The 18,557-nt window shown below is 37.4% G+C and overlaps 1 protein-coding gene across 2 annotated transcripts in view; it reads right to left on the bottom strand.

The window, feature by feature from the left end:
* The window catches only part of TAGLN3 (transgelin 3), a 36,863-nt gene that overhangs the window by 13,593 nt on the left and 4,713 nt on the right, over positions 1–18,557 (bottom strand). For both annotated transcript variants that reach the window (XM_074214483.1, XM_074214484.1), the window contains exons 2-3: positions 8,438–8,619; positions 7,080–7,254 (exon numbers count right to left, since the gene is read on the bottom strand). In XM_074214483.1, coding sequence (XP_074070584.1) covers positions 7,080–7,254; positions 8,438–8,617 — 355 coding nt within the window. In that variant the 5' untranslated portion in view covers positions 8,618–8,619. The remainder of the gene's footprint in view (positions 1–7,079; positions 7,255–8,437; positions 8,620–18,557) is intronic.

Here is an 18,557-nt window from a genome sequence, read left to right as displayed (position 1 = left end):
TGGTCAGATATGATCCTCAGACTTTTCCAAGCCAGAACTTTGAACAGTCAACTAGTCAGGTCATTTACCACACAGGAAATCCTGCAAGGAAGAAATTGAACAATATTCCCACAAAATACAAACTGTGGTACAGGAATGTGATGAAATATTGCTACCTTATTGGAAAGGATGAATATGAAAAGTACAGAGGAGCATGGGAAGAATTGTATAACCAAAAGTAAAGTGAAGTAAGAAGAGTTAAGAAAACAATAAATAAAATGACCCCCCAAAAACCTAAAGGTGTTGTAATTCTAATGACCAAATTAACCCAAAAGAAAAGAGAGAAAATGTAGCCCCCCCCATTTGTGGAGATAGGGGGGGTGCCTATGGATGTGGATGATTGGATTTACCATCTGATATACTGAAAAGTCTTCTAGAATTATTTGATTTTCTTTTGCCCTTCTATTTTTCTTTTATATTCTTTTGTTACAAGGATGGTTTGCTGGGCAGAGAAGAGGAAGAGATAAAAACGATATTGTGGATATCATAATCCGTCATCTGTCTATAATGTTCTGAGCCCTTGTCCTCCAATATTGAAATAAAGCCCTAGTGTTGTCTTAAATGTTCCATTCTCATTTATCTAATTTTTTTTTTTGATTTTTCAAGGCAATGGGGTTAAATGGCTTGCCCAAGGCCACATGGCTAGGTAATTATTAAGTGTCTGAGGTCAGATTTGAACCCAAGTACTCCTGACTCCAAGGCCAGTGCTTTATCCACTTCACCACCTAGCTACCCCTCATTTATCTAAATTTCACAAATTGATATTTGTGCTGTAGTTTGCACTATTCAGAGACTACTGGAGACCTTTTTAGAAACAATGGGTCCTTTCTGATTGCTTCAGAGTTCATTTCAAATATAATAGAAATGATAATTAGCAGTATTATAATCTCACAAATTATAAAGCTCTTTAGAGTTTATGAAGTACTTTTCTTACAATAAACCTACAAAATAGGGTACAACTTATCTCCATCCTATAAATCCAGAAATTGAGATTTAGAGTCAAAACTAAAACCCACATCTTCTGTTGCCTGTAAAATGGGAATAATAATAGAATTTGGCTCCTAGGGTTATTGTAAGAATTAAAAGAGATAATACTTATAAAATACTCAGAACTACAGCTGGTACAAGGTAGGGACTCTATAAATGTAGATATTATTATTATTATCATTATTCTGACTCTATGCCCAGTCTGATTATGCCTTTCCAGCTTCTTTGTCCAAAGCAGGTTTCAAGTTATTGAATTCTGAATGCTTCTCGAGTTGCATTCTGCTTGAACAAGGGAAACCTCAAAATAAGGATGCATTTGATCAGTTTTTTTTCTCCTAAGTTTCAGTGAACACATGGTCCAAGAGCTTCACCTGGGACCAGTAGATGCCTGCAGGTCTGCTGTAGCCCCAGACCAGAGGGAAGTACAGAGAAGCAGATGTCAAAGACAAATATAAATGAGAAATGAAGTGTCCTGAGGACAGATGCAGTGGAACGAGTAGGGATTTGGAGTCAAAAGTTGTTTTTGCTCAGTCATTCAGTCATGTCTGACTCTTGATGACTCCATGAGCTCATCCCTGGGGTTTGTTTGGCAAAGATATCAGAATAGTTTGCTATTTCTTTCTCCAGTGTGTTCTCATTTTTACAGATTAAAATTGAGGTGACCAGAGATTAAATGACTTGCTCAGGGTCACACAGTTAGAAAGTGTCTGAAACTGAATTTGACCTTATATCTTACTGACAACAAGCTCGGTGCTCTTCTTCTGCCCACGTAGATGCCTCCAAGGATTTGGGTCCAAATCTCATCTCTGATTCTTTCTATCTGTATGACCTTGGACAAGTCACTTAATTTCTTAATGCCTCAGGTTCATCATCTGCAAAATGAGGAGGTTGTATTGGATGACCTCTGAAGTCCCTTCAAGTTCTAAATCCATGTTCTTTTCATAACAATGTCTTGGGGCAGAGCAGCATGACCAAAACAAGGTGTTACTTTGGAATGAATCTGAACTTCAGAGGAGGAAGGAGAAGAGAAAAGAAATGGAAAAGGGAGACACCTAGCAATGTATGTATCTGAGCATTTAATTGATCTGCAGTGCTGAGGCTGGCATTAAACCACAGGAGAGACTAAAGACAAGGAGGAGATTTGTGAGCAAGAGACTGATAGATCTAGCCTATAGCTGGTGGTGTCTCATACATGCATACACTCACATTCACACTCACATACATACACTCCTGTAATCCTGTTCTGCCATCCTCTCACCAAGTTGAGAGCTTTTACGCCTCAGTGATTCTCCTACACCTGTTCAACTGCTCCTCTAAACAGATGCCTCCTCACGATGCCTGGCTCAGCTCCTGCTCCTGCTTCCTGGGATTCATCATCGCTCTTGTGCCAACTCTGAGTCATCCCTCTCCCTTTACTCACTGCTCTCTGGGCATTTCACCCAAGGCTCCAGCCTGTCTCCTCTGTTCTTCCCCACCCAGGTTGCCCTCTCCTCTCCCCAGAGCCCTTCCTTCTCCCTGCCAATGGCAAAATCAAAATTCCTGGCTTGAGCTCTAAGGGGTTGATATCCATAAGCTTTCTGAGCTTCAATTATCCTTTTCCAGTACTAAGTCCTAAAGTTCAAATCATAAAAAATGCTGACATTTAAATAGACTTTGTAAAAGCATTTTACAATAGGGATATGGATTTTAGTGAAGTAGATAGAATGCCAGCCATGAAGCCAGGAAGACCTGAGTTCAAACTCAGCCTCAGATAATAATTACCAGCTGAGTGATCATGGACAAGGCACTTAACCCTATTTTTCTGTTTCCTCAACTGTAAAATGAGCTGCAGAAGGAAATGACAAATCACTCCTGTACCTTTGCCAAGAAAACCCAAATGGGGTCATGAAGAATTGGACAGAAAGGGCCATTAAGATCATCTAGTAAGTAATAATCGATATTTTGGACTAGATTCTTCATATTATAGGGGTGAAATTTAGGCCCAGAAAGATGAAATAACTTTCCCAAGGAAATCCAGATAATAAAGTAGGAGAGCCAGGATTCAAGACTAAATATGATCTTAAACCCAATGCGCCCTCCATGATACCATCTTTCAATTTATTGTGTGTTCCTCACAATACTACTAAGTATGTAGTACAGACATTAATCTCATTATGCCCATTTCATAGATGAGAAAATTGAACCTCACAGAGATGAAAATCAATTGCCCTAAGTCATAGAACTAATAAGAACACACAGAACTAAAAAGAACAAAATAATAAGTAGAGCAAAAATTTAAATTTGGGTCTCCTCCTTCCATAATCAGTTACCCCTTCCACTATGCCTTAGCTACCTCAAAGTAGACTTCTTTTCCATCTCTCATGTAATTCAGTCCCATGGGCATGAATGTCTCTGTCAGTCATGCATTTGGACTTCACTTACATCATTATCCCCTCCACCATAATCAAACACACATTCTGACTCTGATTTTTGCCTCTAGTTCTTCTTCTTCAGCTCATTAACTGAGAGAATCTCTCTAAGCATAGCCCTCAAAGCAGGATTTTGCTTTCTTACCCCCCACCAGTGTCATTTCACCCTCCCTCCATTTCTCCTATTACTGAGAAGACATTTTGAAAGAGATGGGTACCTAAGGACAGAGACGGCAATGTAGACAAACAGGAGTGCTTCTAGAGAAGAATGATTAGGGTGATGACAATAATAGAAACCATGGTCTATAATAATCAACTGAAGGAATTGGGGAAGTTAACTCTTGAGTAAAAATGCCTAGGCAAGATATAACAGCAATCTTCAAAGATTTAAAAAGTTGCTATATAAAAGAGGACTTCAATTTATTCAGGAAGTGAATTTAGGAATGGTGGATGGATTCTATAGAAATATTTAGAAGAAACTATCTAGGACACAGTGAATTCCCCTCATTAGTGACTAGGGAATCATTTGCCATGGATGTTGCAGAGAGGATTCCTGTTCAGGTACAGGTTGAACAAGATGGCATCTGAGGCCATTTCTACCTCTGAGATTCGGTGGTTCTGCATTTCTATATTCTGTATCCCTTTGACTTTATTTCTCTCTCTTTTTTAATGTTGTTCTTTCCTATTACTGTCATATTTGGCAGTATGAGTTCTAGGTCATACTTGTAATCCCATTAGCTTCTACCCACATTAGGAAAGACTTCAAAATGTATAGCAAGAGTAGATGTTCAATAAGAGAGAACCAGTCTACTTTTCTTGGCTTTACCCATTAAGGGGTGGAAGCAAAATTACAAATCAATCAAGGAAGCAGCATGATACAATGGAAAATCTACAGAATTTGGAGACAAGAGAAACTGGGTTCAAATCTTGGCTCTCTAGACCTCAGGGCCCTCATATATAAAATGAGAGGGGTGAAATAAATGGCCTTTGATGTCCATTCCAATTTTAACTCTTATTGCTGTTCAGTAGCTTCAGTCATGTCCAACTTTTTATAAGCCTATTTGGGGATTTTCTTTTCAAAGATATTGAAGTGGTTTGCCATTTCCTTCTCCAACTCATTTTACAGATGAGGAAATTGAGACAAGCAAGGTTAAGGAACTTGCTGAAGGTCACACAACTATTAGTGTCTGAAAATAGATTTGAACTCAGATCTTCCTGATTCCAGACCTTGTGCTCTGTCTACTGCCACTATCTAGTTGCTAAAATTTAAAAAAAAAAAACACTTCAATAAATTTAAGATCTCATTAATGTAACTGTTTCCTCTATCATTGCAGCAGATCACAATTCCCTGATGATCTCTTACTCTGTGTAATTCTAAACCATTTTTGCAGTAGATTTTGAAAGGGGTTCTATCTGATGTGCTAGAAATCTTCCTCTACACCTTTCCAAGATATTAAAGCTTTAAACTGTCCCAAGACATTTGGATCATCCTGTATTAACTCTTATAGCACCCAAGTTATCCCCTTTTTCTCACTCATAGAACATGACTGACTCACCTCCTTTTCTAATTACACATTTTTTCAATGATATCATCAAAAGGAATTGATATAGCCATTGACAAATATTAATGAGTCTGCAATTTGTAAGGCATTTATTGGAATCTGATAAAACGTAGGTTGATATTTCCCTTTTCTATGTTCCTTGAGAAAGTGCCAATAAAGAACACATAAACAGTCTTTACAGACCACCTACCACCATCTGTCTCTGTCCAAGTGCCCTCTTCTGTTCTCTCTGTGCATTAATTTGTATCAATTTCCCATTAAAAAACCAAGGCCTCTATGCTGGCTCACTGTCCTGTACAGAATCCAAATTTATTGAGGCTTTCTGCCTAAAGTAGTTATAATTAATAGCAGTTGTTAAGTATCTCAAAGAAAACTGAGCATCTAAGCAAAGAAAAACAATTATAATGATTACTTGATATTGCCAGCAGCAGCAGCAGCATCATTATCATTATATCTCATTACTGTAAGCCCATAACTTAAATCTATGTCCTGCCTTTACAAGGCAACTTTGTGTTAAAATATATCATAATCCAGAGGATTTGTATGAAAGCTAGAATGAGCACTGCCCCTGAAACCAAAGAACTTGAGTTCAAATTTCACCTTGGATGCTTATTACCTATATCATCTTGAACAAGTCATTTAAATTCCTTGACTCTTAGTTTTCTTATCATAAAGATGGGGAGTAGATTAGATGATCTCTAAGGTCTCTTTAGCTCCTAATCTACCTTGCTATCATCTGTGCTTTAAAAGATTTGAATAACAAGTATATAGACATTGGATGTACTGGATAGCTTAAAAAGTCCCTTCCTTTCTACTGTGGTAAAGTGGAAAATATACTTGAAATAAGGAAATCTGATTCAAATCCTAATGTTCTCACTTGTGTGACTGACATTGGGCAAGTCACTTAATGTCTCTGGGCCTTACTTTTTCACTGGCAAAATGAGGAGATTGGACTTCATGCTCTCTGAGATTCCTTCCAACAATCAATCACACAAAATTCTTTCTGTTATGATTCTGCTATACTCTGAGTCTCAGCTGCTTGTTTCTCTTTTTTCTTTTCAGAAAGGTAACTATATTGCCTCTTTCTTTTTTTTTTTCCACAGAGGTACTGCCAAAATCAATGGTACAAATCATTACTCATAAGTTAAATTTCTTAGCAGGAAAGGTACTAGTACTAGTTCAATCTAAGGTGGCATTGACTGGAAGACTGGCTCTTTTAGCCATTGATACTTATTACACTTTAAAATACCATTATGTCTAATAGAGAGAAAACACTATAATCATCAGTTAGACCCATGTGATAACAACTCAATCAGATTACTGCCTCACTCCAATGGACCTTTTCAGACAGTCAATGATAAACAGATGAAAGAACAGTTGATTCAATAGCCATTGTCTATCTCTTTTTGGTTCAAGCAGGCTCTATAAGGGATATAGTCAACACAAACTGTACATGGAAGAAATAGTGAATCCCTACTTAACTGTTTTTTACAATTTAGAACTATCTTTCACTTCCTAGGTTTTATGACAAGTAAAAGAATCATTTTAGCATTAATCCCATTAATGATGAAAGGCATATTCTCCTCCCCATCTCACTTTTCTATTAGCTGGTGATTGGAAAAAATATGTTGTGGGTGAGATGTCTTTTGGTTATTTGTCAAATTGAAAAGGTTTCAGGATATCCTCAGTGTGGGACCTCTACCACACCATTGGAAGAGCATTATGAAAATAGAAAACCAATGGCACTAGAAGATGTTTCTAGGTGGAGAGAAGATTCAAAGTGGAAAATGGACAGACATAGAGATAGAGAGAGATGAGTGAAAAATGGAAGGATGGGAAAAAAAGATGTGGGAGAAAGGAGAGAAGGAAGGAAGAAAGTAATGAAGAAAGGAAGAAAACTAAGAAGAAAAAAGAAAGGAGGAAAGAGAAAAAGGGGTAAAGAGAGGGAAGAAGGAAGGAAATAAGGAGGAAGGAAATAAAGAAGAGAGAGAGGAGGAGAAAGGAAAGGAGGGAAGGGAGGAAGGAAATTTCTTTTGTCAATATACATATCAGTTGTCTCCTCACAAACACTTCAGTTGGTTACCTTCCCATAGATCCACAGTCTGAAAAATATCTGTTGTCCTGACTCCATAGATTTCAGCAGCCTTCAAAAACTGAGAGATTTGCTCCATCTGCTTGAAAGCCATTTTCGACTCTGAGATCTTTGGGATTGGCTCTTGTCCTGTTGGATGTAAACTGTTTATCAACTTGCACAGCACCTGAAAAAGGAAAGAGGGACTGAAGAATGTGTCTAATATTGTTTGTTAGAGGTCACTAAAGCAAGTCCTAACCCATGCAACTTACACAATAGGCAATAGCAGTGGGGCTGGCAAAGGTGTGGCAGTTCGCACAAGGAAATGAAATGATTTCAGTCCTGTTTCCAATACTGCAAATAATTTGCTGTCCTATCACAAACAGGCCATCTACCTCTCTGACCAGGGAAGTCTGTTTACAGTTGGGGATACCAGAACTCAAACTTCATAAGATAGTGTTGATGAGTATTTGATTACTGGGTATGGCTGCTACAGAGAGGTTATTTCAGTAGCATTTATCAATCTGTTTACTAATTCATTCATTTATTTATTTTTATTTCTTTCCAAAGAGTGAAATGAAGCTTGGTGATTAACCAAACACATGCTATGGTAATGACAAAGAACTGAATGAGAAAATCCTACTGAGCACTCTTCCATAGCAATACACACACACACACACACACACACACACACACACACACACACACACACACACAAGTTGGGGTGGGTAGCCTATAAACTGTCCAAACCAAGAAAATAAAGTGAAGCTATATGCCAAATATTATGTAATAGTAAATCACAGCAGAAGGGCAGGGCTGGTAGGATTGCTTGAGTCACAAGCTCATGTAGGCAGCATTCTATATCCCTGCAAGCATCTGCTTGGAAAATAATCATTAAATAATGACCTGGATTTTTACAGAAGCTTCAGCCCTGAGTTTCCTTAACAAAGCAATAGGACCACCATAACACAAGGGGGAACCCATTCATGGGGAAAACAACAACAATAAAAAAAAAAAACGAAAACAGATTCTGAAATGTAAATGCACCATGGGTGGCTGATGGTGATTAAGGATTAAATGCAAACAGAACAAAAAACAAAAAACAGAGTGAAAAGGAATGATTATCTCTTTAAAGAGAAGAGGAGTGGCTTTGAGTTGCCTGCAATTTTCTCCAAAGCCATCAGAAATACCTGGAAGGCATTGAGCTACCTAGAAAGGGAACTGTTCAAGCGGGCCAGTATGGACTAAGGAGAGAGAGCCAGCATTGCAACACAAACCAGCAGCCTGTCTATACAGGATAGTTGGGAAATGCGTTCCTAGGATTGCTAACTTACCTCAGCACCAGAAACAAAAGCTCAATCAATATTTACCGTTCCATCCATTAACCAGTTCTGAAAATTGGTCCGGCCAGGAGGTGGGTGCTCTATGTCCTCTCCACATTGCAGAATGATCCAGTCCACTAGCCTATTCTCCAAGTCCTGATCATACTTCTGTTCGATCTTTTCCTGCACCTCCCGGCTTAAACCATAACTCGGTCCCCTGTTAGCCATCTCTGGAAGAGAAGAGATAACACAGCCCTCATTCAAACAATAGCAGCCGCCTCCCCGAGATCCCAGACCAACTGCAGAGGTGGCTTCGCTTTAAAGGGCCAGAAAGAGGATGCAAGGAGTCTCAGCTGCAGCTGCAGGGCCAGTAACAACAGAAGCTGGTAGAAACAGGGGAGGGAGATGAAAGGAGGGGAGGGGGAAGGGTGCATTTTAAATCCAGAGAGTGAGCAAGGGTTCTCCTTGGATCCAGGAAGGCAAAGGGCAGCAAAATTCAGATGAAGCATCATATTCAATCCCCAGCAAGTCCCCCCCAAAAAGGGAAGCCGGATCCCTGAACATTCCCAGTTTGTTGGCTGAGGGGGTTGGAAATGTAAGGTTGGGGTGAGGAGAGAGAGACAGACAGACAGACAAGACACAGAGAAACAGAGACACACAGAGATACTGTACATGGAAGCTCTATGAAATGTGAATCGAAGCTAAGACAGCAGGGGAAATCTGATGGTGGTCCCCCCCCGCTCAGTTGCTCTTTGGGAAACCTAAAACCATGGGATCCAAAGGACTCAGTAATTAACAGGCAGAGCCGGAGCCTGGCTGGATGCTGGGCTGCTGATGCTGCATGATCATCTGGAAAACGATTCACTGATTCGATTTTTCTCCTGTATGAGGAGGGTCAAAAACCAGGGGCGTTGCTAAGAGCCCTAGGAGGAGCCTGCCCACTTCTGCCAGTCACTCAAGCCTGCACTACCCATCGCTCCTGCATCATTCTTCCCCCTTCCCTTGGGAGAAGGGACGAAAATGAGAGGCAGGCTATGGTCTTAAGGACAATAGATCTGTGGCAGAGGCAGAAGAGGAGAAATGACAGGGATGGGTGGGGGATGCTGAAGAGAGAAATATGTACATCCCTAGAGTCCTTTGTATCTACTGCCCACGTGTGAGAAGCAAACAAACCACTTTCCTCCATTGTCCATCACTGCAGAAGCTTGGGGTTGATTGCCGCTTCAGCTCAAAACTTTCAAGCTTGTTGGAAATAGGCTGTTTCCAATAATTTTTAATTTAATTCACTTTTTAAAAAAAGGAATAAGCTTCTATTATTGTAATATGTTTTTAAAAAGAGTTCTTAACATTTTTTTCTTATGAGCCCTTCTCAGATTGTTTTTAAATGAATAAAATAAAATACATAGGAGTACAAAGAAAATCAATTATATTAAAATACAGTTATCATAATATTAAAAAGTTCACAAATACCAAGAATCCCTTGAACTTTCAAGGAATTATTGTCTACTGGAAATTAGTTTCTATAAATCTTTTATAGCTGAGAATATAAGCTATTGGAATTACAAATACACATAGACTTTTAAAGATGATATTGATTTACAAAAAATAAAGTTTTTAGTGGTTTTGCAATTTCTGACTTTCTTGAAAGTCTATCTTATTGATTGGTTAAGGAATTTCTCAGCTGGTCATGTACAAAACTGGGGGACAGGAACAATAACCCGTGAGAAATTATCATTCCTTGGTATCCTGTCATTGCTAAGGTTTTCAAGTGATAAAGGGATTTTCCAATCTTTGCTAAGTGTACTCTATCTCTGGTCAGGAATCTGTCAATTCTATTTTTTTTTTAGGTCATCAGATGTCACAATGATTAGAAAGCTGAACCTGGAAGTAGGAAGACCTGTGTTCAAATCCAACCCCAGACATTTACTATGTGGTCCTGGACAAGTCACTCAACCTCTATCTGTTTCCTCAGTTGTGGAATGGCTGTAGTAGTGCCCACTTCTAAGGGATGTTGTGAGGATAAAATAAGAAAATATTTACGAAACACATAGCATAGTGCTTATACATGTCTGTTTCCTTCTTCCCTTTCAAAAATCCAAATCCCATTCTCAGATATCACTTTCTTAACCATTTCTTCTCTTCCCAGATGAAATTTTCTCTTCCACATGTCTTATTTTTAATGGATAACAGTGAAGAAAATATATCCTTTGTCCCTATGGTCTTCAATCCACTACCCCCCAGATTTCATCATCTTTGACATTGCTTTCAGAGCAACAAAAGTGAGTAGATGTCTTGAGAAGTTTTTTGTTGCATCTTAGAACTATGCCTAAGGAAGATAAGCTTTTTTTTTTTTTTTTTTTTTTTTTTTTTTTTTTTTTTTTTACTGTTATCAGGGTTAACAAATAGCTACTTCAGTACCCCCTGGACAGGGAATCACCATTACTGTTGCTCTTTTCTTCCTTATGCCCCTTACTAGAAGATCATTCACCCACAGTCATAGCTCTGCTCTATCTGTCCTGGGAGGAAAAGAGATTTCTTTTTCCTTGGAGCTTCCAGATCACTCTTCCTCAGAAAGAACCTCAAGTCTGTTTCTCAGCTTTAATTATATAGGTGACCTTTTCCTTACCTTCCTCTTTATTTGTGACACTTCAATTATCCACCATCCTGAGAAAGCTTTTCTATCCCCCGCCCATCTTTTTCCTATTTAAGTCTTGCATTTATTTCTGAACATATTGTTGTACCTTTACATCCTCCTCCAGGAGGGAAATTAGCCTATTCTTGAAATGCAGATAAGAGTCACTCATAGGTGGTAGAAACAAAAATATTTCACACTCCAGGAAAATCACTGCATAATTTAACTCTCCATAATGATTGAGATTTTCAACCTTGTTTCTTGAAACTACTCTGAATTTTTACAGCTCAGTCCTAAACACCTTCTTTAAAGGTCCCCCCCCAAAGGTAATTATCACTTCTTAATATTTGACAACTCCACTCAAATTCTTTTCCTTTGTCTTCACAAGCCCACAGCCAGTTACACCCACCTCCCTTTAAATCTTCTAAAAATCTCCAGTACATTGCTCCTATTTGACTCACTCAAAAAATCTACTTTATCGTTTGTTTAACCTTTTTAATTGTTGTATGGGCCACTTGGTGGTGGTGAAGTGAATGGGCCTGGAGTCAGGAAGACTCATCATCCTCTTTAAAGCTAGCCTCAGATGTTTAGTAGCTCTACAACCCTAGTCACTTAAACTTGTTTGACTCATTTTCCTCATCTGTAAAATGAACTAGAGAAGAAAATGGCAAACTACTCCTGTATCCTTGCCAAGAAAATCCCAAATGGGGTCATGAAGAGTCATGAAAACTGAAAAATAATTAATTGTTCCATTTAACTTACCTTATTTTGTCTTACCAACTACTTTCTCCTTATCCTTCTTGAGTCTTCATCTTTTGTTTCTACTTCTTTCTTTTTTCAAGGCAATGGGGTTAAGTGACTTGCCCAAGGTCACACAGTTAGGTAATTATTAAGTGTCTGAGGTCTGATTTGAAATCAGGTCCTCCTGACTCCAGGGTCTGTGCTCTATCTACTGTGCCAGCTAGCTCCCCCTATTTTTCTTGATTTTAGTCCCTCTTTTAAGCAAGAAGCAAAAGCTATACTAATTATCTGCATTGTTCTTTGTCAAATTTCTTCTTCCAAATTGCAATCTCTGATTTACTTCATTAATATAAATCTTTTCAAATTCAAATTCAATTCAATTCAATTATAATTTTTTAAACTTCATATTAAGCTCAAGTCTTTCTTCTCCTGGTCCTTCTCTTACATCTGGTTTCCATGAAAATCAGGACTAGAAGCATTCTCAAAAAGGATTTTTTTTGGAAACTATATTGTGAGAAAAAGAAGAATCAGAGAAAGATTAGGATCCTTACTTCAGATAGATGAGGTGATTATAAATGATAACAGAGAAAAGGAAAATCACTTAGTTCTTTTATTCTCTCCTGAGGGGACTCAGGAACTCTTCTTTATAAGAGTAAATTCAGTCTCAGACATGTGCTAGCTGTGTGACCATGGGCAAGTCATTCAATCCTATTTGTTTCAGTTTCATCATTTGTAATGATAAAATAAAACTGACTAAAAGGTAGTTTATACCAAAAAATATATTAGATAACAAGAGATCAACTAGATGACTTTGATTAATTCAAGTTAGATCCTAAAACAAACAAACAAAAAAAATACTATCACAGTGGTAGCTGAGTCACTGTCACTGATATTTGTAAGATCTTGGAAAATGGGAGAGATTCCTCAAGATTAAAGGACAAATGACTCTATTCATGGACTAGTGAGCATGAATTAAATCCCTGGGAAATTTTTGGAGTTTCCATGATTTTCAACATAATTTCTTTGGAAATGATTCTGATCAACATCTCTCACCTGATCTTTAGTCCTACTGCTATAATTGCCAGATGTCCAGAAACATCTTAAACTCAGTATGTCTAAAAACAACTTATTAATGTCTCCCTAAACCCCTCCCTTCTCCAAACTTCTCAATTTCTGATGAAGACTCCACTATCCTTCCAGTTTTTCAGGTTTATAATTTCAGCATTTTGCTGGACTCTTCACTTTCCCTCACCCACATATTTGATCAGATGCCAAAAAAAACCCTTAGTATTTCTAACATCTCATTCCTTTTGTCCATTCATATCGCTAATACCTTGGTTCCTGCCCAGATAAAATAATCTTTTAAAATAAAAGAACCTTAGTTGATCTTCCAGTTTAGACTACTGAGATGCCATTTTAATTGTCACTAACCAACCAAAATTATATTTTAAAGGGCAAATTTTTGTATTTAAAAATACTTTTGGGGTGGCTAGGTGGCGTAGTGGATAAAGCACAGGCCTTGGAGTCAGGAGTACCTGGGTTCAAATCCGGTCTCACACACTTAATAATTACCTAGCTGTGTGGCCTTGGGCAAGCCACTTAACCCCATTTGCCTTGCAAAAATCTAAAAAAAAATACTTTTAGATGTATTTTCTGGTTTTTATAAGCATTTCTGGATTTATAAGAAGATGAATTTTATTATAAAATGAAAGTTGGGCCTTTTAATTTATTGACTTCACTTGGGTGAAAGAAAGCATTCTGAAACCTTGATAATTTTTTTAATACTAAATTTAAGGGTTATGGAACTTTGTTACTTATGTCTCATAACAGATGTATTTATAGAGAAGAGTCACATTTAGTTTTATGAATATTTAATGGAATAATTTCATAAATTAAAAAGAAAGTACAATATTATGGCTAAATGGGGCAATTAATTGGCACAGTGGATAGAGCACTGTGGACTCAGGAACTCTTCTTTATGGGATTAAACCTAGTCTCAGATATGTGCTATCTGTGTGACCATGGGCAAGTCACTTAATCCCATTTGTTTCAGTTTCATCATCTGTAAAATGAACTGAAGAAGGTCTAATATCTTTGCCAAGAAAATTCCAAATGGAAAATCAGGACACTAAAGCATTGTTGGTGGAGCTGTAAACTGATCCAACCATTCTGGAGCAATTTGGAACTGTGCCCAAAGCACAAACTGTACATACCCTTTGATCTAGCAATATCACTACTAGGTCTGTTTCCCAAATAGATCATAAAATAGGGAAAAGGCCCACATGAACAAAAATATTCACAGCAACTCTTTTTTTGTAGTGGCAAAGAATTGGAAATTGAGGGGAAGCCCATTGGCTGAACAAATTGTAGTATAAATGATGGAATACCATTGTTCTATAAAAAAAAACATGAGCAGGTAGATTTCAGAAAAACCTGGAAGAACTTACATGAACTGATACTGAGTAAAGTGAGCAGAACCAGGAGAACATTATACACATTTAAAGCAACATTGAGTGATGGATGATCAACCAAGATGGACTTATCTCCTCTGAGCAGTTCAATGGGCAAAGACAATTCTAAAGACTTGTAAGGGAGAGTGCCATCCACATCCAGAAAGAGAACTATAGAGTCTGAATGCAGACTGAAGAATATTGCTATCACTTTTAAAAAATTTGTTTCATGATTTTTTTCTCATTTTCCCCCTTTTGTTTTGATTCTTAGAACTTGAAAAATATGGAAATATGTTAAATATGATTGTATATGTATTAACTATATCAGATTATTTGAGGGAAATGAGTGTTAAAAACTATCTTTACATGACATCAGAAAAAATAATATAAAAAAGAACAAAAAGAAAAAAAGAAAGAAATGATGAGAGGGTGAATTTCAGAAAATCCTGGAAAGACTTATGGAAACTAATGCTGAATGTTGTGAGCAGAACCAGAATATTGTACTCAGTAACAGCAACATCATGCAATGATCCACTATAATGGCCTTAGCTCTTCTGAACAATATAATGATTCAATATAAGTCCAAAAGACTCATGATGGAAAATGTTATCTGCATAGTTCTTTCTCTAGAGTCTGAATGCAAATTAAAGCATACTATTTTCACTTTTTGCTGTTCTTTTTTGTTTTTTCATTCTTGTGTTTTTTTCCCTTTTGTTCTGATTCTTCTTTCACAACATGACTAATGTGGAAATATGATTAATATGATTGTACATATATAACTTATATCAGATTCTTTGCTGTCTTGGGTGTGAGAAATGTAGGGTGTTGGTCTTCACAAGGTGTGGAGGGGAGCCTTAGGGAATCCATTACAAAGGGGAAGTTGTGAGAAATATAGGGTGATGGTCTTCATAGGGTGTGGAGGGGAGCCCTTAGGGAATCCATTAGAAAGGGGGAAATGGCCCAGCCAATCACAAGACTGGAAGAGTCTTCCTAATCCCATTCCAGGGATACCAAACCCCAATGGTCAAGAGTGACCTAGAGATCTTGACCTAATGCTACTGAGTCTGCGCAATTAGGTAATTGAATATTAACCCACACACCCCCCATGACGATTGGGGTTCTTTAGCATATCATGCTTTGGATCATATTAGGGGCATATCATGGAATGGGCAGACCTTTTAGATTGTAACTCAAACTCTGAGAGCCTATGAACATCCAAGAGGGAGGGGAAAGAGTTTCTGAGGACAATAAATTACCTGACTCCTGAGACTAAGGTGTGCCCCATGCCTAGGAGTGAGGTACCTGTATCTTGTAAGGTATCTTGCAAGGTTCATGAATAAAATGTACAATTTTCTCTCACTCTAGCAAGTTTTTCTTTTTATTCATTTATAACATTGGGGAAGGGGGAAGAGGAAGAATGGAGTGAAAAAAATTGAGATTCAAAATCTCACAAAAAGTAAATATTGAAAGCTATTTTTGCATGTAATTGGAAAAAATAAAATACTACCAAGTGGGAAAAATACTCAGAAGAGAGCAGAGTGAAGTTCAAAAAGAAATGCAGACAAGTATAGCGGTTTTGAAAGTAATGTCTTGAATTTATTAAATATTTTTTTAAAAAATTAGAATGAAATGAATATACACAGTTCCATATAAAATCTTCTTTTTGGTTACTGATTGATGTATACATATGGAAAAGTTTGGATGTTTATGTTCAGAATAAAAAAAATCATTTTTATTTTTATTTTTTTTTTTACTTATTTGAGGCTATGGAGTTAGGTGACTTGCCAAGGTCACACAGCTAGGCAATTCTTAAATGTCTGAGGTCACATTTGAACTCAGGTCCTCCTGACTCCAAGGCTGGTGCTCTATCCACTGAGCCACCTAGCTTCCCCCCTTTAAAAATCATTAAAAAAATAATAACATCATAATTTTAAAAACAAAAAATCTAAGCTTTAAAAAAGTATCTTACAAGTAAACTTGCCTAACAATCATTTCAAGGATGAAGAAACTACATCACAGAGACTAAATCAATTACCCAGAATCACACAACTAGTCAGAGGAAGAATTTGAAACCAGGTCTTCCTGAAAGTCTAAGATCCTATCCATTATGCTGTGATAGAGAGAAGCAGAGGAAAACTGTTAGTCTTTTTTATCATATAGTAAAATATAATGACATAAAGTAAGCCAAAAAAAACCCCCCACCAAATGTAATGACTACAAACATATAAATGCAAACAAAAACAACAAAATAATTGAAACTGAATTCTGTGAACCAAGTTAGAAAGCCAGATATTTTCTCCAGACTTCAAAACTCTCAAAATGCCCCCAAATAAGGAGTTACACACAAGACATAAAGCAATTGCTGCTAACTCTGCAGGTCACAAAATATCAAGAACTCTAATAAAATAAGCCTACTTGATTGATTTTATACTGGCTCAGCACTCCTTTCCCCACTAGCCTAGGATCCTAGAACCTGACCCAGAGGATTGAACTCCCCTCCATCCTGGTATTGCCTTGCTGCCACTACAGTCTCTGCCAGCACATCCTATTCCTGCTTTCACCCCACCAATCTGTGGCTTCAACTCTGTCCCCCACTTTCAGAGGAAGGGAAGGTAGAGAAAAGAAGTCTGTACTTTCTGTGCTACATTGCTCCTATACTCAGTCAGAGGACTCAAGATAAGAGGGAGATAAAGGAGGGCATTAACAAAAATGCTAGGGGGCCTCCTTAGCCCTTAAGGAAAAGGGACGGGCATTCCATTTGAAGCCAATTCCGACTCCTCCAAAGTCACTTGTTACAGATTTGAGGCTAATGAAAAGTGAATTCCTCAATATAGGAAACAGTTTTGAGATCTTGCTGTTCTCTGAGAGATTCACCATCAAGATGGGAAGAGTCAAAAAGTTAGAGTTAAGGAAACAAGAATAAAATGATCAAAGTTCTCATAAGGGGGCTCAGATAAATCACCAAGGAGGGTATTAACAGCAGAAGGGAAGGTGACCTTTGACCTAATCTAATTTGTACATTGTTCATACCCCTAGGATTTTCCCAAACTGTACTTATTTTTCTGGACTTCAGTTTATTTGTCTATAACAAAGAAGTTTGAACTAGATAATCTCTAAGGTTTCTTCAGGCTTTAGTATAGTCTACAATTGAAATATTTTCCTTTTCCTTCTTTATGTGTCTTTTGCTCTTTGACAATTAGAAAGTAAACTACTTGGGGGTGAATGTTTCATTTTTGTCTTTGTATCCCAATCACTTAGAAAATTGTCTTGCATCTAATAGACCATTAAGAAATGATTATTGGATTGAACTAAATTGAGTGAAAGGGTCTGTGCATTGTAAATGGATGACTTGACATGTACTTGAATGGAGACTTCTGTTTGACTGAAGTAACAATGCCGTTTGTTCTTTTTTCCTTGGAAAACAATTACAGATGCTCAGAAAAAAATGATAAATACAAAGGTTACATTGATACTTGAATCTCCTCTTAGAATCTTTATTCACTCAAAGTTGCTAGTCATTTGCACCTGTTATCTATCCCTCCCAAAGGCATCTACATCTTAATATATATATATAAAATATATAATCTTAGCTGAAGATTTTCATAATGAAGTTCCAGACAGCAACCAGCCAATGAGAGATTTGTGGGGGTTAAGGAAGCATGAGTCTTGTGTGTACCCTTGAAATCCTATGGATTAAAGGTGACCTTAGCCTGGATTTATTAAGGTAGGGAATCTAGGATTGGAGCAAGATAAGAAAATATGGAGGCCTATGATCTTTATAAATAGCTAAAACAAGTTCAGAGACGTTACAGAACTTGCTTTTCATCACACAGTTACTAGGTGTAAAGTAGAATTGGTATTCAGATCTTCTTGACTCTAAGCTCAGTATTCGATTTACTGTTCCACACTGAACTATGCCACCCCCAGCAACTCAATTCATTATCCAAAAACATCTTGTTATACTCCAGATTTCCTTCTTATAGCATTCTCATTCTCCCCATCATCCAGACTTGAGAAATTTGACTGTTCCCTCTCCTTTGATTTTCATACTCAATAAATGTCCAAATCCTGTGATTTCAACTTATAATGCCTCTAATAATTTGTCTCTCTTTGGACACTAATTCCTATGTTCACAGAGATTTTTTAAAATTAATTTTTGAGGTAACCAAAATCCTCTTCTCTTTCTTCTTTTCCTTTCCTCCAATTGAAAACAAATAAACCTTTGTAAAATGTATGGTGAAACAAAGTAGATTTATATTAGCTATGCTCATATATGTGTATCTTTCTTTTCTCTGTATCTATATCTATTGCTCTCTATATATATATATGCATCACACACACACAC

This window comes from Macrotis lagotis, chromosome 1 (assembly GCF_037893015.1).
Source record: "Macrotis lagotis isolate mMagLag1 chromosome 1, bilby.v1.9.chrom.fasta, whole genome shotgun sequence".
NCBI classification, from domain to species: domain Eukaryota; kingdom Metazoa; phylum Chordata; class Mammalia; order Peramelemorphia; family Peramelidae; genus Macrotis; species Macrotis lagotis.
Note: the sequence above shows the minus strand (reverse complement) of the source record. Positions and strands in the feature narration are given on the sequence as shown.